The 25,192-nt window shown below is 43.7% G+C and overlaps 1 protein-coding gene across 12 annotated transcripts in view; it reads left to right on the top strand.

The window, feature by feature from the left end:
- Nucleotides 1–25,192, top strand: part of SPECC1 (sperm antigen with calponin homology and coiled-coil domains 1) — a 331,903-nt gene that overhangs the window by 128,151 nt on the left and 178,560 nt on the right. For 4 of the 12 annotated variants that reach the window (XM_032270311.1, XM_032270310.1, XM_032270315.1 and 1 more), the window contains exon 1: nt 22,703–22,944. The exons of the other annotated variants lie outside the window; for them this stretch is intronic. In XM_032270311.1, coding sequence (XP_032126202.1) covers nt 22,905–22,944 — 40 coding nt within the window. In that variant the 5' untranslated portion in view covers nt 22,703–22,904. Of the gene's footprint in view, nt 1–22,702; nt 22,945–25,192 lie in introns of those variants that run through there. 12 annotated transcript variants of the gene reach the window in all.

The following is a 25,192-nucleotide window of genomic DNA, read 5'->3' as shown; positions in this document are numbered from 1 at the left end:
AATTCATGGAATATTAAAGCTCCAGCCTTTGAACTTGGGCGTGACTTTATGAAGTTTTCAAGTTTGTCAGTGGAAAACATGATCAGATCTCTTATGCTCCTTTTCCTGGCTGCTGACACACAGTAGATTCTTGGTGTTGTGTGTTCTCTTTTCCTAAAAGTTTGTGCGTGTTACTGAGTTTGCCATTGAATTGTCTTTGTTTGCATGTTGATTTCCACTTCAAAAAGTAGTTTAATACTGTGAAAGTACTGTTCCTAGGCAAATTACAGTACAGATGGTCAGAGTAGAATTACGCACTCTTGATACTTCCCTCTTCCCCCACAACAGTGGAATCTTGCTAATATTTTCTTAGTGATGTTTGGATGGGACATTTATCCTTATTTGATCAATCTCAAAAGGCAGCCCAGTTGTGGTGGTTTTATGCTGTGGAAATTGGTTTTGGAACATTAAGCCAAGAAGATTACAATAAATTAAATCAAATTTGTTTATGTATTCACTTGAGATTGGATCTTGCTCTGTCGCCCAGGCTGCAGTGCAGTGGTATGACCATGGTCCACTGCAGCCTTGACCTCCTGGTCCCAAGTGATCCTCCCACCTCAGCCTCCCGGATAGTCTGGAAGGACCCCAGGCATGCACCACCATGCCTGGGTAATTTTTTTATTTTTGTAGAGACAGAGTCTTACTGTGTTGCTCAGGCTGGTCTCAAACTCCTGGGCTCAAGCGATCCTCCTGCCTTGGCCTCCTAAAGCACTGGGACTATAGGTGTGAGCCACCGTGCCTGGCCCCAACATATATTTAATGATTTACATTGCAGGGAATTACATTAGGAACCATGTGTCAGGAAGCAGAAAATAAGACTTGCACATAGTCAATGCGGTAATGAGAAGACCATAAGAAAAGTCTGTATAAGAGAGGGCATAGGCATGGCTTCGTTCTGTCCTCTTGGCCACATCCTGGCTGTGTGACCATAAGCAAATTAACACACCAACTACAACCATTCCTTCTGCTGGGAGGAGCCAAGTTTGTGGGAGTGGAAAAGTTGCTGAAAAGAAGCCAAACTCTAGGACCTTACTGTAGAAAGGGCCGATACATTCTACTGTAGAAAGGATCCTAGAGTTTGGCTTATTTTGGCTCCTGGGGATCATTGTGTCTCCTTGCAAACCATTCCTTTAAAAATCTGTTCTCTCAAACTCTAGTATTTTATCAGGTAAACATTTTCTAAGTTTTATTCTTTTTTTTTTGGAACAAGTAAGACAATTTACTTATTCAACATGTAAAGGGTTGCAGTGAAAAGTTTTGCTCCTGCCCCTTTGCCCAGCCACCAAGTGCACCCACCAGTGGTGGGCGACGTGGGATCCGTCTAGAGCTCTTCAGTGTGTCTGGAAGCAAAGGGATATCCTCTTACGTTTCTGTGTGCAAATGGTAGCATAAATGGACACACCATTCTGCATTTGGGCTTTTTCTCTTTTCAGCGTATTTTGGAGATCATTCCTATCATTCCGTGAAGAGCCTCCTTGTTCTGGTCCCCATCTCTCTGGCACTTGCTTTATGATTTCTCAATGGCTACTAATAGCCGTTCGCAGCCTAGTTCACAAGTTATCTCAGTGTTTGGGGTTTAATTTCCCTGAACCAGGATATTTAAACTCATTTGATGGTTTCCTTGGACTTTAGTTTCCTCCCACTAAGGTTTGAGCTACACTTTGCAAATGGCAAAGACCATTTTGGGGTGTATATGCCCGAGGGAAGACAGAAAAAGCCGAAAGAGCATCCAGAGGGTTTGCCTTCACCATTGTAAACCACCCAGCTCCTTTTCAGGGCTGGCTTTTCAGACCACTTTCTGAGGTTTCTGTCCACTCCTGTTCAGCCACAGCCGTGTGCCCTATTTTCAGTTTCTATACACGCCCTCATGTTTTCCTGAGCACACCAAGAACACCTGCACAGTTACACTGGGTTATTTAGGAACCGCCCCTTTCTTCTTCAATCTGTCAGTTACTCATCTGGGATCAGACTCACAATCCTGCCAGTGTTTTAGCTTTCTGGAGAGCAGCGTGTGTGACTTTCGACAAGCTGCTTAGTCACTCTCAGCTGGTGTTCCTCATCTTCTTCATCTACAAGATGGTGTTAATCGTGTCCATCACAGGGAATTGTGACAAGCAAATGAAATGACACATCTGAAGAACCAAGAGCAGAGCCTGAAATATATATGTTTTTATAAAATGTGATTTTTTTCCCTCAAATCGTCTTCCTTAACAGAATATCCTACTTAGAAATTACGGCAAAACAAAAACAAAATTTAAAAAATGCACCTGCCTTTGACTCTGGGACATCTTTGAAGACTCTTCAAGTTTTGCTTTTTTTTTTTTTATTTCCTTTAAAAGGTTTTTTTAAATTAAGTCTTTATGTTATTTTGTTTATTTATTATTTTGTTTTTTGAGACAGAGTCTCACTCCATTGCCCAGGCTAGAGTGCAATGGAACGATATGGGCTCACTGCAACCTCTGCCTCCTGGGTTTAAGCAATTCTCATGTCTTAGCCTTCTGAGTAGCTGGGATTACAGGCACACATCACCAAGCCCAGCTAATTTTTGTATTTTTATTAGAGATGAGTTTTTGGCATGTTGGTCATGCTGGTCTCGAACTCCTGACTTCAAATGACCCACCCATCTTGGCCTCCCAAAGTGCTGAGATTACAGACGTGAGCCACCGCACCCAGCCCCTTTATTTTATTTTATTTTTCTGCAACAGGGTCTCACTCTGTCATCTAGGCTGGAATGCAGTGGTGCAATCATGACTCACTGCAGCCTCGAACTCCTGGGTTCAAGCAACCCTCCCACCACAGCCTCCTGAGTAGCTGGGTCTAGAGGTGGGTACCTTCACGCCTAGCTAAATTTTGTTTGTAGAGATGGAGTGTCACTATGTTGCCCAGGCTGATCTTGAACCCATGTTCAAGCAGTCTTTCTCCCTTAGCCTCCCAAAGTACTGGGATTACAGGCATGAGCCACCAGGCATAGCCTGAGTCTTATTTTTTTTTTTAGAGTTTCCATGTGCCCCCTTTCCCTGCACAGGTACAGCCTCTCCCATTATCAACACCCCCCACCAGAGTGGTGCAATCACATGACAGATCATTATCATCCGAAGTCCATAGTTTAAGTTTGGGTTCACTTTTGGTGTTGTACATTCTGTGGATTTGAATGAATGTATAATACTACATGTGTGCAATTGTACTATCACACAGAGTAGTTTCACTGCCCCCCAAATCCTCTGTGCTCTGTCTGTTCATCCCTCCCTCATCCCTAGCCCCCTGGAAACCTGATCTTTTTACTGTCCCATAGTTTTGCCTTCCTGGTATGTCATATGGTTGGAATCATACAGTATGTGGACTTCTTAAATTGCCTTCTTTCACTTAGTAATACATATTTAAGGTTCCTCCATGTTTCTTCATGTCTTAATAGTTCATTTCTTTTTAGCACTGAATAATATTCCATTTTCTGGATGTACCACAGCACATTTATCCGTTCCCCCACTGAAAGACATCTTGGTTACTTTCAAGTCTTGGCAATTATAAATAAAGCTGCTATAAATATTTGTGAAGTTTTGTTTTAAGGTATCATGTTTTTTTCTCCCCAAGTTACCATCACTTATCAACCAGTTCTGTTTTGGTCAAAATTAAATATTTCCATTTTTGGCTCCAGCTAGTAAAACTAGGGCCATATTTTGACTTAATAGATGAAAGAATATTCCGGTTAGCTGCAGAAATTCAGAGACAAGCATGTTGCCCCAGGAAGCAAGGAACTCCATGTTATTGCTAGAGAGGTACTCATTCACTACAAGTGGAGGAGCTGTGGGGTGACAGGGGCAGAAGACTTTCACCAGAGTCCTTTCCAACCCTGATGGGGTTGCTATTAAGGTCAAATGACTGTTCCTGGGTACGTTTTCTCGTATCCTCCCATGTGGGAAGCTCTATGCCAGGCCCTTGAATTACAAGATAGACAAAGTCCCTGACGATTCCCAAACCTGCATCTGTGGCTCCAACTTGCCCCTTGTACTCCAGAAACACTCATCCCACTGTTAGCTGAAAATGTCTGGTGAATGTTCTGCAAGTGTATTCATTTATTACTTCTATACATATTTAGTGTCTACTATGTTCCAGGCATCTTCCTGGGTGCTACGGATGCAGCAGTTAGCAACAACAACAACAAAAGTCCCTGCTCTCGTGGATTTTACATTTCATTCTCAGCATGTCTTGACCAAACTCATCATCCTCATTTCATTATACAGTTGTTCAACTGCTTCCTCTAGCATCTGGATTTGTCCTAACTGAAGTGGCATTTCTCAGTCCCCCAGATACATTCTAGCGTTATCTTTATTAACTTCCTTTCTCTCAACATGTAATTGTCATTTGCAGTTGCATCTTACACTTCTTTTTATTTCTTTTGCATTCCCCTGACTTCACCCAATGCAGCCTCTCTTACCTAAAGCACAGTAGTTTCCTGACTTGAGTTGCTGCTGGTCATTAATGCTTACTCTCTCGTCCTGTGTGAGTAGGACCATTTTTGGCCAATCAATTGAAAAAGTTGGCTAAACCAAGGAAACCTAAAAAAATTAAACACATATTTTAAACATTTTATTTTCACCCAAAAGATGTAAGTGCACATTCGCTCACTCATTTTTAGTTATAGGCCAAGACATTGTCCTTCAGTGGTCTTGTTGATTGAAATTTTTAAAAACATCTTTCAGGCTGGGCTCAGTGGCTCACACCTGTAATCCCAGCACTTTGGGAGGCCAAGGCGGGTGGATCATGAGGTCAGGAGTTCAAGACCAGCTTGGCCAACGTGAAGAAACCCTGTCTCTACAAAAATACAAAAAAATTAGCTGGACATGGTGGCACATACCTGTAATCCCAGCTACTTGGGAGGCTGAGGCAGGAGAATCACTTGAACCCAGGAGGCAGAGGGTGCAGTGAGCCAAGATCGTGCCATTACACTCCAGTCTGGGGAACTCCATCTCAAAAAAAAATCTTTCCATTCTTATAATACATCTCCTATGATTTCCAGTTTTAGTTTTTTTAAACATGAGAGAACAAAAATACTTAAGAGGAAGACTGAATGCTGAATCCTTTCACATGTTTGTAGATATTTCCCTAATCTTTCATTATTGCTTCAGCCATATTTAGTGACTCACCTTCGTTGAGTCTTTTTACACCATTTATCGTGGCTTTTGAGGAAGTGATGTCTCTCCCTCTTTGCACTGATATTTCATTAGTTTATGTACAAAGTTATGGAAATAAAATTGCAAGCACAACTGGCATAAGTAGGCTTGGGAACAAACATGCCTGACTCTTAGTACGAAGACAACCCACATGATGGCAGCAGAAGTGCCCAGGTGTCCCAGAGAGGAGACTACCAGCCAAAAGTGCTCATCTTGCCGAGGGTGTCAGTCAGTGTGTCCTATAAACATGGGGTGCATTGGTTATTCTGGTGAATTGATGATCTGCAAAATGTTCAGTAGAGGGTGCATAAGAGAGCAACTTCTGTATTACCGGAGTAATCTTCCTAAGCCACAGCTGTCATTAGGCCACTTCTCTGCTCAAAAACCTTCAAGCACTCCTCACTGGGTGAGGGGCCAAGGGCAACATCTTGCCCTGTGACTCCATGTGATCTATGGCTGTCTTACCTCCCTCCCCTGTTGGTGCCTTCACTGTGACCTTTTCACAATCAAGCCTTTGTTCACTCTGGTGAACAAATACAGGGGCCTGCTGCTGGGGCCTTGTTTGTCTAAGGCAAGCCCCTCCTTCCCTGCTGCCCCCACCCCCTTCTGCCACTGCAGACCTTGATGGACATGCTGTTCACCTGGAAAGGACCTGCTCATAGTAGCACCTCCTTTAAAAAGCCTTTCTTGAGCTCCTTACCACAGGACATGCTTTTTCCTTTAATAACCCTTCTCCACACCCCATGTGTGTTTATGTTAAGTCACTCCCATATCCCGCCTATACTGCATTTCTTGCCTAATAACTCTCTGTTGCTGTGAGGTGAACCCAGCTCACTGGACCTGCTGGATGCTCGTTCAGCAAGCAGGCACCTCTTGAGTATGGGCCTGTCCCCTTTAACTCCTCTTCTTCAAAGCCTGTGTCTTTGTGAGCTCGCCAGGCTCCCCCAGGCTTCAGTCATGCTAACTGATTCAGAGCGAGGACATGGCTCTTTTGAGGTTGGAAGTTGGAAGTCATATATCAAGTCCTGAAGGCTTATCTGCTCGCCTCCCTTGACTTTTTCTAAAAACAACTTTATTGATAATAATTTACATGCCATAAAATTCACCCATTTACAGTGTACAATCCAGTTAATTTTAGTTAATTGACTGAGTTACAACCATCATCGCAGATGAATTTTAAGACATTCCTCTCACTCCAGAAATACCTGCTGCTGCTCTTTCCACTCAATATCTGTTTCTACCACCAGCTCCAGGCAACCGCTAATCTGCTTTGTATCCATGTAGCTCCGCCCTTGACTCTCCCCGCCACTTCCTCAGAATTGGAGTGTTTTCTGGACTAATGTGTGAGCTGTTTGCCTAAGGAACTTTTCTTCTGATTCCGTTACATAGCTTTGTGATCTTCTCTTTCACTCATTCTTCCCATGTTCAAGTTTCTCTTGGTTTTCTTTGTTGTGTGAACCTTGTCTCTGTTCACTGAGTTGGCCTTTGGCTTGTTAAGAAAAATGACCTTTTTCCTTCCTTTAGCATATGGAAAATTTGAATAGTGTCATGTACAAGTGTTGTAGAGTCATGTACAAAGCAGTTGCTAAACACTACTTACTGAATAAAGGAATCTGGGCCCCGCTAAGGCATAGGAAATCTGGTCTTCTGTTATAGTTAGCATAGTGCACATAAAGTGACTAAATTATTATATTTGGTAATAAATACTTTTTATTTTTTGGTAAGGAAAATGACATTGTTTTTAATTAAAATGATTCATGTTTGATAGCTTAAAGAGTACAAACAAAGTAATATCTTGAAATAATATGATCCATCATTTCCACTTCTGGGTACATACCCAAAAGAATTAAAAACAGGGTCTTGAAAAGATATTCGTGCACCCATGTTCTCAGCAGCATTGTTTGTAATAACCAAAAGGTGGAAGCAACCCAAGTGTCCATCATCAGATGCATGGATCAACAAACATGTGGTCTGTACATACCACAGAATGTTATGCAGCCTTAAAAAGAAAGAATTTCTGACACATGCTGTAGCATGTGCTACCGCGAAGACATTACACTGAGTAAAAGGACAAACACTGTGTGATCCACTCCTATGAGGGACCCAGAGTCGCCAAATCCACAGAGACAGAAAGTTGAATCGTGATTGCCGGCAGCTGAGGCAAGAGGCAACAGGGAGTTGCAGTTTTATGTGTACCAAGTTTCAGTTGTGCAAGACGAAAAGAGTTCTGTACATGGCGGTGGTGATGGTTGTACAACATTGTGAATGTACTTAACGCTTCTGGAATGTGCACTAAAAATAGTTGAGATGCCAGCCTGGCCGACACAGCGAAACCCTGTCTCTACCAAAACAAAACAAAAATTAGCCAGGCATGGTGGCATGTACCTGTATAGTCCCAGCTACTTGGGAGGCTAAGGCAGGAGAATCACTTGAACCTGGGAGCTGGAGGTTCAGTGAGCTGAAACCGTGCCACTGCACTCTAGCCCGGTTGATAGAATGAGACCCTATCTCAAAAAAAAAAAAAAAAAAAAAAGTTGAGATGGTAAATTTGATGTTATATGTATTTTGCCACAATTAAAACATAATAAAGGGAATAACAGAACAAGAACAAAGAAGAAAGTTAAAGTATTATCTAAAATACAATGTCTTGGAAGCAACCAGTGGTTGCCACAAGAATATTCTTTATAGGAAAAAAAAAAAAAAAAAAAGCCTGGGCAACATAGCAAAACCCCATCTCTACCAAATATACAAAAAATTAGCCAGCTGTGGTGGTATGTGCTTGCAGTCCCAGCTACTCGAGAGGCTAAGGCAGGGATTGCTTGAGCCCAGGAAGCTGAGGCTGCAATGAGGTATGATGGCACCACTGCACTCCAGCCTGGGCGACAGAGCAAGCCCAAGTTTCAAAAAACAAAAAGGCCGGGTATGGTGGCTCACGCCTGTAATCCCAGCAGTTTGGGAGTCTGAGGCGGGCAGATCACTTGAGGTCAGGTGTTCAAAACAAGTCTGGCCAACATGGTGAAACCCTGTCTCTACTAAAAATACACAATTTAGCTGGGTACGGTGGCGTGCACCTGTAATCCCAGCTACTTGGGAGGCTGAGGCGCGAGAATAGCTTGAAACCTGGGAGATGGAGGTTGAAGTGAGCTGAGATCGCACCACTGCACTCCAGCCTGGGCAACAAAGTGTCTCAAAAAAAAATAAAAAAAATAAAAATAAAAGCAACCAGTGTTAAACTATGGGGTGATTTTCTAAGCACCTCTCTCAGCGGTGATACCACTCTGTAACGACTAATACCAGTACAGGTTCTGTACTGGTATTACTCTGTACTAATACCAGTACAGAGTAGGGGGAATCCAGCCAGAGGCCTTGAGAGGAGGCCTGCAGCAAGGGTGGGGGCTGATCACGCAAGGCAGGAAAGCTATCTGCACCCGCAGCGTTGAGTGCCCACCGTGGGGCGTCAGGGAGCCTCCCTCTGCCATTGAGTGAAGGGAGGGGCTTAGGCTGCTGAGGTTGAGCTTCCCAGAGGTGTTCTGTAGAGGAGAGAACATAAAGAGCACACGATGTGAGTTCACTGAGAGTCCTCGCTTTGAGAAAAGGTGACACACTCCTGGGATTCCCAGAAATACTGGGGAAACTTTGCAATGGGGACGATGGTTAAGTCATAGTAGTAAATGACTAGGGCCAGAAAAATATTATTTAGTACTGTTTTTTTCTTTTTCTTTTCTTTTTGTTTTGTTTTTTGAGGCATGGTCTCTCTCTGTCATCTAGGCTGGAGTGCAGTGATGCGATAACAGCTCACTGCTGCCATGACCTCCTGGGCTCAAGTGATTCTCCTACCTCAGCCTCCCAAGTAGCTGGGACTACAGGTGCGTACCATCATGCCTGGCTAATTTTTGTACTTTTTGTAGAGATGGGGCCTCCCTATGTTTCCCAGGCTGGTCTTGAACTACTGAACTCAGGCGATCCTCCTGCCTTGGCCTCCCAAAGTGCTGGGATTGCAGGTATGAACCACCGTGCCCAGCCAGTACTGTTAACATGACCCCATTTGTATCCCTAGATTTGTTGGTCTAGGGAAACATGAGACACACAAAATACATAGGAAGGTGTTCAGCCTACGCTTTTCCTTTACATATAATGTGAACTTCAAAATCTTGAAGGCCAATGATGATTTTGATTTTTCTTATTTAGAGATAGGGTCTTGCTATGTTGCTTAGGCTAGACTGGAGCTCCTGGGCTCAGGCAATCCTCCTGCCTCAGTCTCCCAAATAGCTGGGGCTACCGGCAGGCATTACCATGCCTGGCACAATGATGATTTTTGATTATTTGTACCAAGCTCCGAAAGAAAGCAGTGGGCATACAATAGAGTTGTCATAGGCTCAGAGGACGGATTCCTAATGAATCAGTGGCTGAGACAAGTACAGAGGTTTTTTTTTTTGGTATATTTTTGTTGTGGTGGTTGTTGTCATTGTTTTGAGACAAAGTCTCTCTCTGTTGCCAGGCTGGAGTGCAGTGGTGCGATCTTGGCTCAGTGCAACCTTCGCCTCCTGGGTTCAAGCAATTCTCCTGCCTCAGCCTCCTGAGCAGCTGGACTACAGGTGCATGCCACCACTCACAGCAAATTTTTGTATTTTTTTAGTAGAGACAGGGTTTCACTGTGTTAGCCAGGATGGTCTCGATCTGAGCTCGTAATCTGTCTGCCTCAGCCTCCCAAAGTGCTGGGATTACAGGAGTGGGCCACTGTTCCCAGCCTTGTGTATGGTTTTATAGTGATTGATATCAATCTTCTTTCATTTAGATTATATCAATGATATAATATTATTCATGTTTAAGTTAAGCTCTATTAAGGATAAAAACATATTCTAATTCAAGAACGATGTTCAAGATTCTCTCCTTAAAGATAATTCTCATTTTATAGTTTCCTATTACAAAAAACAATCTGTTTTCTCTGAATCTTGAAATGTTGATTTCTCTTTGAAGTTTCTGTCTCCAGCTTCTACTGGAGACAAAGTAGTATAGTGTAGGAAGAATGAGTGCTTTGGTGGCAACAGGCCTGCATTAAATTTCAGTTCCCTACTTTTAATCTATATGACCTTGGGCAAGATAGCGTAATCTCTGTGAACCTCAGTCTCTTGCTTGTAAGAAGAGAAAAAGAATGGCTACTGGGTTAGACCACACCTGATTCACTGGACTGTAACACTGAGGAAGTGCACCATGTACATAACAGAACAGAAAGTAGGTAATCCAGAGGGTGTTTAATTCAGGAGTTCAGCATGCCAGAAAGGGCCCAGGTTCTTTCCACCTTTTTGGTCGACCAACCTGAGCATGCTGGCTTGGCCCTCTGGCCAGCTCCCCTCGTCATCACGAGATAACTGCTAAAGCTCTGGCAACCTCAAACAGAGGACAAAGTCCCATGGAAGAAGAAGGTTTCCAGCATCTGTTTAAGAACAAGAGAACTTTCCCCAGCCCTCCTCCCAACAGACCTCCCTCCAACTTTTGTTGGCCAGACTGGGTCTCATAGCATCCCTGACCTAGCCACTAGCAAGGAAAATGGAATCACCAGGATTGACATAGACTGTGCATGGAGGATCTACTCTTGAGCTAAGAACAGGCCACCTTCTGTTAGGGCCAGCTCTCTGGAGGCAGGAAGGAAGGAAGATGTGGGAAATGGCTGATAGGTAGGTAGTCCACAGAGACTGCCATGTCTGTTTTGTGGTGTTAAGCTCAAGTTGATTATTTGGATCAGGAATGTTTAAAAAATTAATGGGCTTATCTTTTAGAGCTATTGTAGATTTATAGAAAAATTAGTAGAAACTACAGCAAGTTTCCATATTTCTACCCCCTCACCATCACCTCCAGTTTCCCCCGTCCCTAACTTCTTGCATTAAAGGTGGTATATTTCTTAGAATTGATGAGCCAGTACAGATACATTGTTATTAGCTGAAGTCCATAGCTTATGTTAGGGTTCACTTTTGGTGTTGTACATTCTATGGGTTTTGACATGTATCCACCATTACAGAATCATATAGAGTAGTTTCCCTGCCCTAAAAATCCCTTGTGCTCCACCTGTTCATCCCTTCCTCTTAAGTTCCTGGCAACCACTGATCTTACTGCCTCTACAGTTTTGCCTTTTTGTCAGATAGCTGGAATGGTATAGTGTGTGGCCTTTTCAGACGAGCTTCTTTCACTTAGCAATATGCATTTAAGTTCCTCCATGTCTTTTTGTGTCTTAATCATTTCTTTTTAGTGCTGAATAATATTCAATTGTATGGACATACCGCAGTTCGTCACTCACCTATTGAAGGATATTTTGCTTGCTTCCAAGTTTTGTCAATTATGAATAAAACTGCTATAAACATTCCTGTGAAGGTTTTTGTGTGGACCTAAGTTTTCAGCTCATTTGGGTAAATAACAAGAAGCTTAATTGCTGGATCATATGATAAGAATAGGTTTAGTTTTATAAGAAACTGACAAACTATCTTTCAAAGTGGTTGTACCATTTTGCATTTCCACCAGCAATGAATGAGAGTTCCTGTCCTTCCACATCCTTGCCAGCATTTGATGTTGCCAGTCTTGGATTTTCACCATTCTAATAGGTGTGTAATAGTATGGATCATGATTTTTTTTTTTTTTCTGACATGGAGTTTCACTCTTGTTGCCCAGGCTGGAGTGCAATGGCACAATCTCAGCTCACTGCAACCTCCGCCTCCAGGGTTCAAGTGATTCTCATGCCTCAGCCTCCCGAGTAGCTGGGATTACAGTTATGCGCCACCACACCTGGCTAATTTTGTATTTTTAGTAAAGATGGGGTTTCTCCATGTTGGTCAGGCTGATCTTGAACTCCTGACCTCAGGTGATCTGTCCACCTCAGCCTCCCAAAGTGCTGAGATTATAGGCATGAGCCACCACACCTGGCCATAGATCATGATTTTTAAAAAATACTGGCACAAGGAAATTTGAACTCTGGCTATTTAATAAAAAATTATTGTTAATTGTTTTTTAGTTGAGATGATGGAATTGTGGGTTTTTTTCAAGAGTTCTTATCTTTAGAAATCCATGCTGAAATATTTACCCATGAAATAGGATATCTTGGATTTGCTTCAAAATAATTGACGCTAGAGGAAGAAGTGGGTGATAGGTGAAAAAAATTGGCTATGAGTCGGAAACTGTTGAAACTGAGTCGAGAGGCACATGGAGGCCCATTATATTAGTTCTCTTTAGTTTTGTATATATTGCAGTTTTTCATAAAAGGTTTTTATAATTAAAGTTTAATCATGTATTATTTAAAAATGGTAGACGGCCAGGTGCAGTGGCTTACGCCTGTGATCCCAGCACTTTGGAAAGCCGAGGCAGGTGGATCACAAGGTCAAGAGATTGAGACCATCCTGGCCAACATAGTGAAACCCTGTCTCTACTAAAAATACAAAAATTAGCCGGGCATGGTGGCACACGCCGGTAGTCCCAGCTACTCGGGAGGCTGAGGCAGGAGAATTGCTTGAATTCGGGAGGTGGAGGTTGCAGTGAGCTGAGATCGTGCCACGATACTCCAGCCTGGTGACAGAGCAAGACTTCACCTCAAAAAAAAAAAAAAAGAAAAAAAAGAAAAAAAATTGGTGGATAAAGGGTGCAATGGCTCATGCCTATAATCTCAACACTTCAGGAGGCCAATTAGGGAAAACTGCTTGAGCCCTGGAGTTCGAAACCAGTTTGGACAACATAGTGAGATCCCATCTCTACAAAACATTTTTAAAAAATTAGCTGGGCATGGTGATATGAGGCTATCATCCCGGCTACTTGGGAGGGAGGCTGAGGCAAGAGGATCATTTGAGCCCGGGAGTTTGAGACTGCAGTGAGCTATGATCATGCCATTGCATTCAAGCCTGGGCAACAGAGTAAGACCCTGTCTCAAAAAAAGAAAAAAGACACTTTGGTGTTTAGTGAGAATTAGGAACTGTCTTCTGGTCCCACCTTCATTTAAGTTTAGTTCTTAACAGTATTCTGAGGAATAAATGACTATTTGTTGAATAATTATATATGCATTACAGTTTATTATTCAAAGAATCTTCCTAGAAACTGAATATTTTTGGTAATCTTACTTGTAATTTTATGACAATTTTACTTGTAATTATATTATTTTTAGAGATAGGGTCTCACTCTTTTGCCCAGGTTGGAGTGTGGTGGTGCACTCATAGCTTACTGCAACCTTGAACTCCTAGGTTCAAGTGGTTCTCCCACCTCAGCCTCCCAATTAACTGGGACAACAGGTGCACACCACCACACTTGGCTAATTTTTTACTTTTTCTAGAGACAGGGTCTTGTGCTGTTTCCCAGGCTGAATTTTACTTTAAATTATTTTAACATTTATGTATTTTTCCAAATAAATGTATTTTTAACTTAAAAGGAAAAAGCAGTACATGTGTACTAGAAAAAAAATTATGGACCAGCAATAAAATAACTTTTATAAAGGACATCATAATCCTGCCTACTCAGAGAGGCCACTCTCAATCAGTGCCTTGAAGTATAACTTTTGAAGCCTTTTCCTGGTATCTGTGTCTCTATAGTTTTTTGTTTATATACACAAATTTAGAATTATATTCTTAATATATTTACTGTTTTGTGTTGTTACTTAATATCTCTGACACATTGCTTTAGAGACTGCATAGGAAGCCATCATATTAGCTGTATTATATTTGATGAAACTCAGACATTTGTGTTGAACATTGAAAGTTTTTCCAGCTTTTTGCTATTACAGACAGAAGGAGGCAATGTGCAGTTGTTAAGAGCACACACTCGGCCGGGCGCGGTGGCTCAAGCCTGTAATCCCAGCACTTTGGGAGGCCGAGGCGGGTGGATCACGAGGTCTAGAGATCGAGACCATCCTGGTCAACATGGTGAAACCCCGTCTCTACTAAAAATACAAAAAATTAGCTGGGCATGGTGGCGTGTGCCTGTAATCCCAGCGACTCAGGAGGCTGGGGCAGGAGAATTGCCTGAACCCGGGAGGCGGAGGTTGCAGTGAGCCGAGATCGCGCCATTGCACTCCAGCCTGGGTAACATGAGTGAAACTCCGTCCAAAAAAAAAAAAAAAAAAAAGCACACACTCTGGAGTTAAATGGTTTCTCTGCAGAAAAGCGTGACTGTAGCAGGCCTGGGACTGCTGTCCTTGGAAAGGCTGCTTGCAAGGTTGACACTTGGCTGGTGTCAGGGAACTTGGATTTCAGAAGGGTTCCTACCACCCTAATTGATAAGAATGGCTCACTGCATTAACTGTGCAAACACTGTAATTTATGCTGAACTCCTGTTTTCCTTCCAGGAGCCTACATGATCAGCCCCTGGTAAGAACCTTGGGTGCTAAGTCTCTAAGTGAGTTTCCCTGGCAGACAACATTTAACACATGTTGTCACAGCTCATTGCTGGGAGAATTAAGTACACTTCTAATGACTATACTGGGAGAAAATTCTTGGAAGCTTGTACCTAGTTTCCTCTGGACTTGGCCTTGTAGACCTTTTCCCTTGCTTTGTATCCTTTTGCTGTAATATATCATAGCTCTGAGTACAACTGTGTGCTGAGTCTTGTGAGTCCTTCCAGTGAATCACCAAACCCTGGAGTGGACTTGGGGACACAGGTTTAAATCCTGGCTCTGCTGCTTTCTAGTGGAGCAAACTTAGGCAAGTTACTCACTCTCTCAGTCCTTTTCTAATCTTTGAGTTAGAAAATAGTTTTGTTTTATAAATTGAAATATATAAAGTACTTACAGTAGTACCTGGCATGTAATTATTTCTCAATAAAGGTTAAGAATTATCTTGCAAGCTAGATGTTTATATAAATTTGTAATTATTCTTTTTTTTTTTTTGGAGATGGAGTCTCACTCTGTTGCCCAGGCTGGAGTGCAGTGGCACAATCTCAGCTCACCGCAACCTTGGCCTCCCGGATTCAAGTGATTTTCCTGCCTCAGCCTCCCAAGTAGCTGGGAATACAGAGATGTGCCAACATGCCTGGCTAATTTTTGTATTTTTAGTAGAGACGGGTTTTCACTGTGTTGGCCAAGGCTGGCCTTGAAACCCTGAACTGCCTGCCTCAGGCTTTGAAAGTGCTGGGATTGGCTGGGCACAGTGGCTCACACCTGTAAACCCAGCACTTTGGGAGGCTGAGGCGGGTGGATCACCTGAGGTCAGGAGAAACCCCGTCTCTACTAAAAATACAAAATTAGCTAGGCGTGATGGCGCATGCCTGTAATCCCAGCTACTCGGAAGGCTGAGGCAGGAGAATCGCTTGAACCCAGGAGGCGGAGGTTGTAGTGAGCCAAGATCATGTCATTGCACTACAGCCTGGGCAACAAAGAGTGAAAACTCTGTCCAAAAAAAAAAAAAAAGGAAGTGCTGGGATTACAGGTTTGAGCCACCATGCCTGGCCTATAACTATTTCTTTCAAATAAAATTCTATCAGAATAACTACTGAGTTTAAGGATATGTACTTTTTTAATGTGTTCTGGTCATAAAAGTGAAATATATTTATTAAAGCATTAGAGATACCTGCTATAGAAAATAAAAGTCCTAATTTTGTATTTCAGTTATAGTTATTTCTAATAATTTGCTTTGTATGTATTAAAATTTGTTTCTATACATATTAATATGTACAGTAGAATATAGAAATTTTTAATAAAAATGGGACTAGGTATACATTATTTTATTGTTTATGCCTGTATATAAGGAATCCTTATATTCAGTGAAGATCCATAAAAATTTTTTGTCTTCCTTAAAACATTTAGAATATAGGTAAAGTAGAAAATATGTAATTATAATGTCCAAGTTGTCAACTTAGTTATACCTTTACATTTGAAATTACACGTTATAGAAACACAGTATTTTAGAAATTGCAGTCTCTGACTTACGATGGTTTCACTTAGGAGTTTTTTTATTTTGCAATGGTACAAAAGCTATACTGTATTGCAAATTTTGAATTTGATCTTTTACCCAGCTAGCAATATGTGGAGCTACACTTTCTCGAGATACTGGGCAGTGGTTGTGAGCCGCAGCTCCTAGTCAGCCCTGCGATCGTGATAAACCTTCACAGCACTGCGTTGTCAGCATTTTTTGGACTATTGTTTGCCAGAGTTTTTGCATCCATCCTGTCTACAAAGCCCATTTCGACCTAGGATATTTTCAGTTTGCAATGGTCTATTGGGATGTAACCCATCATAAGTTGAGGAGTGTCTGTATACTGTTGCTTTTTTTATAGGCATCAAAGGCGTCTGTGACACTTCACTCTGTCAACATGATCATTAGAGCCACTTTTAAGGTTTACAGCAGATACAGAGCACATCAGTTCCACTTCCACCTGTTGCTTGATTCCACTGGACTCCTTGATTCCACTGGAAATTTTATCCTATTCATATAACATTCAGGCAATTGGTTTTTTGTTTGCCTAGGATGTGTGATTGCCACAACCTGACTAGTCCCTGTACTGCTTTTTAAAGTTATCACTGGCTGGGTGTGGTGGCTTATATCTGTAATCCCAGCACTTTGGGAGGCGGAGGCAGGTGGATCACCTGAGGTGGGGAGTTCAAGACCAGCCTGACCAACATGGTGAAACCCTGTCTCTACTAAAAATACAAAAAGTAGCTTGGCATGATGGCAGGTAGCTGTAATCCCAGCTACTCGGGAGGTTGGGCAGGAGAATCGCTTGAACCGGGAGATGGAGGTTGCAGTGAGCCGAGATTGTGCCTTTGCACTCCAGCCTGGTTGACAGTAAGACTCCATCTCAAAAAAAAAAAAAAAAAAAGTCAACCTTAAGACATGTTTATAGTGTTATTTAATACTTAAAATTGTGAGGCCATCCCCTAGGAATAATTACTGGGAGTGTGTTAAATTTCTCTACCTCCTTTTAAAATAGTGTTGTCAGGTAACCTCTATAAGCATCAAAAACTATCATTGATCAAGGATGTTTCAAGATGTGTCTTTCTCAAACAGTATTTAACATTGATTGGATCCTGGAATTAATTTTTCTAAGGTATATAAAAGACATTTTGGAGACAGGGAAATTTGAGTATGAACTATATACTATATGATACTTTGAAAATAACATTTTTTTAGGTATGATAAGTTATTACAGCAGAATGCCCTAGGAGATGATGCTGGATGTGCTTAGGGGCAAAGTGGCATGATATCTGCGACATATTATCAAATGATTCAACAAAAAGGAAAATAGGGGTAGGGTGAAAAGCAAATGTAATTTGTTTACAATTGGTAAATGTAGATGATGGATATATAACAGTGTTCATTATTGTCTGCACACTTTTCTATGAATTTGAAAATGTTCAAAATGAAAAGCTGGACAATATAGAAGGACATTTTCTCTGTAATATAAAAATATTCATTCATATTTACTTCTAGGACTTATATTTTTGTATCTTAACATTTTACAATTAAATTTGTATTGAAATGGGATTTTTTTATTTTTAATTTTTTTGGAATTTATTTTGTCATAAAGAGTGAAATAGGGCTTTCACTTAATTTGAAGTGCCACTTATGTTAAAATCTCTCAAGTCAATTTTTTGGGAATTTCCATTTTTCCACTTTGTTATAACCACACTTTTTAATATAATTTTATAGCTCTTCTTTTTTTTTTTTTTTTTTTTTTGAGACAGGGTCTTACTCTGTTGCCCAGGCTGGAGTGCAGTGGCACGATCTTGGCTCACTGCGACCACTGCTTTCTGGTTTCAAGTGATTCTTCCATCTCAGCCTCTCGAGTAGCTGGGACTACAGGCATGCATCACCCTGCCTGGCTACTTTTGTGTGTGTGTGTTTTGGGTAGAGATGGGGTTTCACCATGTTGGCCAGGCTGGTCTCAAACTCCTCACGCCATCCATCTACCTTGGCCTCCCAAAGTGCTGGGATTACAGGCATGAACCACCACACCTGGCTGGTGTTTTTTAATAAGGTAGATTTCTCTTTTTCATTCTTCCTTTCCCAAATTTTTCTAGATTTTTCCAGTACTTTATTCTTCCAGGTGAATTTTGGAATAAACACATCAAGTTCATGATTGGTTTGAATTTTGTTAAAATTACAGGTTAATTTGGGCAGACTGAATGTTTTTATATTACTTAGTCTTTTCACTGCAATAACAATTTCACTGGCTGGCAAAGGATACTCAGAGATTCAAATAATGACCATAGAATTGTTTGTTTGAGAAGTTATGCTTTAGTTGTATTATAAATAAACATATTCTTTTTTTTTTTTTTTTTTTTTTTTTCAAGATGGAGACTCACCCTGTCACCCAGGCTGGAGGGTAGTGGCACAATCTCAACTCACTGCATCCTCTGCCTCCTGGGTTCAAACAATTCTCATCCCTTAGCCTCCTAAATAGCTGGGATTACAGGCACACACCACCATACCCAGCCAATTTTTGTATTTTTGGTAGAGATGGGGTTTCACCATGTTGGCCAGGTGATCTGCCTGCCTCGGCCTCCCAAAGTGCTGGGATTATAGGTGTGAACCACCACGGACCTGGCCTATATCCTTAACTGAGTTATTTATTAGGTATTACGGATGCAAGGATGAATAAGACAGCATCAGTGCCACTCAAAGAGTTCATGATCTCATAAGAAAGAATGGTTAAAATAGGCCGGGCCTGGTGGCTCACGCTTGTAATCCCAGCTACTCTGGAGGCAGAGGCAGGTGGATCGCTTGAGGTCAGGAGTTTGAGACCAGCTTGGCCAACATGGTGAAACCCCAGCTCTCCAAAAATACAAAAATTAGCCAGGCATGGTGGCACGCACCTGTAATCCCACCTACTTGGGAGGCTGAGGCACGAGAGTCACTTGAACCTGGGAGGCAGAGGTTGCAGTGAGCCAAGATCACACCACTGCACTCCTAGGCAAGAGAGCAAGACTCTGTCTCAAAAAAAAAAAAGGTTAAAATAATACAAGGTACAGAAGTACCATGAGGGAGATAGCATTGAATTCTGAGATGTGCAGGCCCACTAAATGGGGGTGATAACAGAGCAAGAATTTAAAAGATGAAAGATATTACTCTGCGTGGGCTGAATACCACAGACTAGGTAGCCTAAACAGCAGAGATTTATTTCTCAGAGTGTCAGAGGCTGAAAGTCTGAGTTCAGAGTGCCAGCATGGCCAGCTTCTGGTGAAGACTCTTCCTGGCTTATACATGCCACCATCTCACTGTGACCTCACATAGCAGAAAGAGGGAGAGAGAAAGATCTCTTCCTCTTATTATAAGGCCACCTATCCTGCTGGATTAGGGCCCCACCCTTATGACCTCATTTAACCTTAATTACCTCCTAAAGTCCCTATCTCCAAATACCATCACATTGGGGGTTAGGGCTTCAACATGAATTTAAGAAGGATACAACTCAGTTCATAGCAGTTGAATAAGCATTTGCCAGGCAGCTCAGTTATGGAAGAGGTGTTGAAACAGAGGGAATATAGCAGATATGGAAGCATAGGGGCCTGAAACAATAGGGTGTGTTCAGGGAGTTACAGCTGGCTCAGTAGGTGTAGGGGTGGAGGTGATTATGAAGGACCTTAGTGTGTACTAAGCTTAAAAGGACTTCATCTTAATGGTAGAGTGGAGCCACAGGAACTTCTAGGCAGAGGCATGGTGAGGTCAGATTTGCATTTTTGGTAAATCAGGTGGAGGAGCAATTTGAGCAGCAGCAAAACTGGAAGTAGTGAGTTAGTTGGGAAGCTAATGTAGTAGCCCTTGTGAATGAAAGATGTAGCAAAGACAAGAGACAGGCAAAGTCTGAAAAATGTTAAGGAGATGAAATGTGCAGGGCTTGACTATGTATTTTAAATGTGGTAGGTGAGAGAGCCATAGGCGTCCGGGCTGGGCTGGTGTCTTACTTGTCCAGTTTCCATAAAGAGACATGTGAATTACATCACATTTTACAGAATTAGTAAATTAACTCATTGATTTCCAAAACTCAAAATAAGTATGTAACTGTTTTGTAAATTGAAGTTGCATCACTCTTACCGTGATCACAAACTCAAGCTTTACCTATCATTTCTGAACTATTTGGGGAAGTCGACGGTCTTTTCTGGGCTAATGACCTTTTTGGTTTTTTTTTGTTTTTTTTTTTTTTTTGAGACGGAGTCTTGCTCTGTCACCCAGGCTGGAGTGCAGTGGTGCAATCTCAGCTCACTGCAACCTCCGCCTCATAGGTTTAAGCGATTCTTCTGCCTTAACCTCCCGAGTAGCTGGGACTGCAGGCACCTGCCACCATGCCTGGCTAATTTTTGTATTTTTAGTAGAGACGGGGTTTCTCCATATTGGCCAGGTTGGTCTCAATCTCCTGACCTCGTGATCCACCTGCCTCGGCCTCCCAAAGTGCTGAGATTATAGGCATAAGCCACCACGCCTGGCCTCTAATCACCTTTTTAAAAGGGTGTCATTTGCATTTCTGCTCTAACATTGGTGTCATGCATTTCTGCTCTAATATTGTTCCCTGCTATTTATTTTCCTTAGTATATTTGCACATGCTTAGTATTGTGCTACATTTGATACATTACAGAAATAAAACCGTGACTCATGTTTTTGACACACTAGTTTTGGGGGAGAAACCAAATCATGGTACTGCCACTAAAAGGAAGTAATGTGTATTTAAGGGCTAATTTGTGTCTGCTACATGCAGCCTATACATTGGTTCATTCATTTGTTTTCATTCATTTGTTCTGAGTGCCTGTGTTTATAAAGTTTACACTCTAGTGGAGGGGCAATAATTAGTAAACATGTAGTAAATGGAATGGCAATCAGTGTCACAGAGGCCAGTAGGAGAGGGTGTGTGCTGAGGGTCTGGCTTACTATTTAATGTGGTGTGATGAGAGAAGCCCCCTTAGTAGGGTGACATTTGAGCAAAGGCCCACGGAGTGAGAGAGGGTGAGACATGGTCTATGCAATGTAGGTGTCTGGGGGAAGAATGTTCCAGGCAGAGGGAACACCAAGTGCAAATTCCAAGGCCCTGAGATGGGAACATGCTTCGCTTATTTGAGGAACAGTGAGGAGGCTGGTGTAGCAAGAATAATGTGAGAAGGGGAAGGTGAGTTGATGAGTTTGCTGATGAAGGGCGGGGAAGATTATTCAGGGCCTTGCGGGCCATTTTAAGGGCTTTGAGTTTTCCTCCAAGTGACACAGAGAGACAAGTGGAGGTGTAACCTAATGATTGGACCTAGGTTTTTGAAGCATCACTCTCACTGTATGTGGAGACTATAAGGAGGCAAGGGCAGAAGTGAGACTGGTTAGGAGGCAGTTGCAATAATCCTGGCAGGAGATGACAGTGGCTTGGATCAGATGGTAGCAGTGGAGGAGGTGAGAAGTGCCGAAGTGTGGGGCTATTTATGATATACACACTGACAGGCCTTGCTGAAGGACTAGATGTGGCGTGTGAAGGAGTCGAGGCTTCTGGCCTGAGTCACTGGAAGAACGGAACTGCCATTTATGGAGATGGACAGGACTATTAGAAAAGCTAAGTGGAGATGTCAAGAGAAGCTGTCAAGAAGGTAGCTGGATAAATGAGTCTGGAATTAGAAGAGGGAACCAGCCTGGAGATATGTAGATGGTATTTAAAAGCCACAAGTTGGTAGATTAAAGACCAAGGGAGTATATAGGAAAGAGGTATGTTGGCTGAGCTTTAGGGCTCAGGGTTTAGAGGTCAAAATGAGGAGGAACCAACAAAGGGGACTGGGAAGAGGCTTTTAGGGGTTGCGCAGAAAACTAGGAGAGCGTAGTGTCCTGGAACCAAGTGAACACACTGTTTTGAGGCGTCAGGAGTGATCAGTCCTGTCCTACGCTGTTAATGCGTGAGACCTGAGAATGGACCACAGTGCTCAAGTGATGCAGGAGATAGAACCAGTCATACCACTAATAATTTTATTAGTCCTAAATATTTTTACTGCAAGATTTACTCGTTGTAAGTGTTTTCACTGTCAGATGAAGGATGAAAGTCGTTCAGGGTAATTTCCATTTTAGTAATTTCTGACAGCAGCAGAACAGTTTGTACTTATGATTGGTATGCATTTTTATTATTAGCCATAGTATTCATTTTGGATAATGAGCACGTCTTTGTTAGCGTTATTTTTCTTCACATCCTCCTCGAGTTGTTCATCCATTCATTCATTCACCCCAAAAATGCTTATGAAGCGCCTGTCCAAGGTTTCTCTTGTCCTGATAGGTCTAGTTTCACAAGCGCAGGATTTTGCCTTTTCGGAGGCAATAGGCTCCCGTCTCCCCGCAGTGGGGTTTTTCCAGCCTTCCTTGTGCAGCTGCAGCCCTCAGCGTCCGCGGGTGGAGGCCTGCAGCGGGTCAGCCGGTGCGTCCCGCCCACTGCTGGGAGCCCTCTAGCCGCAAAGGAGGAAACGCAGATGAGGTGGGCGGACAGTATGCAGATGAGGGGGCGGGCCAAGCCTGGCGGGCGGCGTGCAGTGGAGGTGGTCCGGCAGGATGCAGATGAAGGGGGCGGGCCGTGCCGGGCGGGCAGGATGCAGATGAGGGGGCGGGGCCCGCGGGCGCGGGAGAGGAGCCGCTGCGCCGGCAGCCTCTGGGAACTGGAAGGCGCCCGGCCCTTTCTTTGACTGGAGCGGACCCGCCGGACGCAGCCGCCTCGCCAGCCGGAGACTGCGCGAGTTCGGCACGGTGGACACCCGGTCCGAGGCCGGCCAGCTGGCCGCTCCGGAGTCGGCTAAGCATGGGCAACCACTCAGGACGGCCCGAGGATCCGGAACCAGGTCTGTGCGGCTGGCGGGGTCGCGCCGCTCCCCACCCCCTGGCCGAGCGCCCTTCCCCCACCGCCTCCGGCCCGCGGCGCCCAGGGGGGCGAGCGAAAGACTAAGGTCCCGGCGCGTGATTCTTGCCGTTGGAATGCGGCGCAGGGGAATGTGAAATTACCTGTGCCGGCGCTGCGACCAGGAAACGCTGTTAGTCCTGAACGCGCACCTGGGAGCCGGGGCCGCCAGGCGGGAGCCGCGGGGTCCCTGCCGCGGGGTCCCACCTGCGCGCCTGGCCTGCGCCTGGACTGGGTCTCCTGAGCGCGCAGGCCGCCCGCGGACTTTCCGGGCGTATGCGGGGAGGGCGTGCCCCGCGGCTGCTCCCTCTCGGCCGCGGGCTCCGCACTTTGTGGCGCCCGCGGTTCTGCCCCTCACACTCACGCTAGGGCTGCCCGGAGACTGTTCCTTCCCCGGAATAGTCCGTGCTTGTTCTGGGATGTCGGGCGCGCCTCTGGTTACCCCGTTTTTACTTCCTCAGTCCTGAGTGAGCTTGGTGGAGTCAGCCGGGCAGCAGTTTTTGTCTTCTGGGCGCTTATCCCGGCCCCCAGCAGAGTTAGATGCTGATAACCAGGGTTGCTTTTAAAAGCAAAACGAAACATTTCTGGACTGTCACGTGAAGCAAATGGGTTTTAGTTTTGCCTGAAAAATGGCATCTTGGCGTATAGGAAAGAGATGGTTGACCTGATGCTGGCGTTGGGGGGCGTGCAGGTGACGGGTATGTGTTTCTGTGAGAAAGTCAGAACTCTATTTTCCGAAGGCGTAATATTTTAAATTTAATTTGAATGAGGACTTTGAGGCTTTGAGAGGTGAAGCGACTTTTCCGAGTGACCTTTTCCGGAGCTGGGAGCTGGCTGTAGGACGCTGGGTTGTCCCGGCCTCTGCGCATTGCTCCTCCTTCACCTCCCAGCGCCCCGGCTGGCCGTATCCTCGGGGCGGGGCGGAGGCGGGGGCCTCCCTGGCACCTGGGGTACATCGGACTGGAACCAGAGCCAGGATGGAAAACTTGGACAGCCACACAGGAGTATGTGAAGAAAAATTTCGGGGGCCGGCTTACTGCATTGAAGTGACTCCACACAGCACTTGTTCAGACTTTTTTTTTTTTTTTTTTTTTTTTTGGCAGAATAACCACTAATATGCATATACATAAAATAAAATATTCATAAAATAAAAATAATGTACTTAGAACCCTGTTGATAACTGTTCAGTAAAGGATATGCAACATTTAAAAAAACACCTCTCATTAGTTACATGCCTGTCCAGATATTGTGAAAACCCCTATGTATTATTCCTTTGTGTTAAAATTGTGAAAACACTGTTGTTAGGAGTTTTTACGAGTGATTTGGATACCTGTGTTCCAATTTTTTAGTGACCTTACTTTTTAAAGCACTCTGATGGATAGGGCATAAAAAGAACGTTTATGCCAGTGACTTCTTTTATTGTGTTTTCCAAAGAATGGTCGCTCACGCCTCTAATCCCAGCACTTTGGGAGGCCAAGGCAGGCGGATTACGAGGTCAGGAGTTCAAGACCATCCTGGCTAACATGGTGAATCCCCGTTTCTACTAAAAATACAAAAATTAGCTGGGCATGGTGGCGTGTGCCTGTAGTCCCAGCTGCTCGGGAGACTGAGGCAGGAGAATTGCTTGAACCGGAAGGTGGAGGTTGCAGTGGGCCGAGATTGTGCCGCTGCACTCCAGCCTGGCTACAAAGCAGGACTGTGTATCGAAAGAAAATGTGTGTTTTCAGTCTGCTTTACCACAGGGAGTGGGATGAGGTCGCATGGCCCCAACTGGCAGTTGTGGTACATTGGACTAGAATCTTAACAAGTGCTTCCGTGAGTCATCAGAGCACGGGGACCAAAAGGATATAAAGGGGAAGCAGAAGGGAGGCTGGATGAGTGATGAGTAAAAGCAGCATGCAGGCCTGAGTGTCACATGGTTCCTGTACTGTGTCAGTTTTGTCCATGGAGAACAGACATTTAGAATTAGGAATGCACCCAAGAAACACAAAAGGGATAGGAAGCAGAATTTGAGGAATTTGAGGCCAGCCTGGGCAAGGAAAGCTTTTGAGTGTGATGCAGACCCAACACCTATGAAAGGGAAGCGGTAGGCAGCAGATTTGGGCAGGGAGAGCCTCAGCTAATGATGTAGACCCGAAGTCTTGGCCAGCTGATGGGGGAGCTCCAGAGCAAAGCCCACCCATTAGAGGGGT

This window comes from Sapajus apella, unplaced genomic scaffold (assembly GCF_009761245.1).
Source record: "Sapajus apella isolate SASKATOON/1434 unplaced genomic scaffold, GSC_monkey_1.0 scaffold208, whole genome shotgun sequence".
Classification (NCBI taxonomy): Eukaryota; Metazoa; Chordata; class Mammalia; order Primates; family Cebidae; genus Sapajus; species Sapajus apella.
Note: the sequence above shows the minus strand (reverse complement) of the source record. Positions and strands in the feature narration are given on the sequence as shown.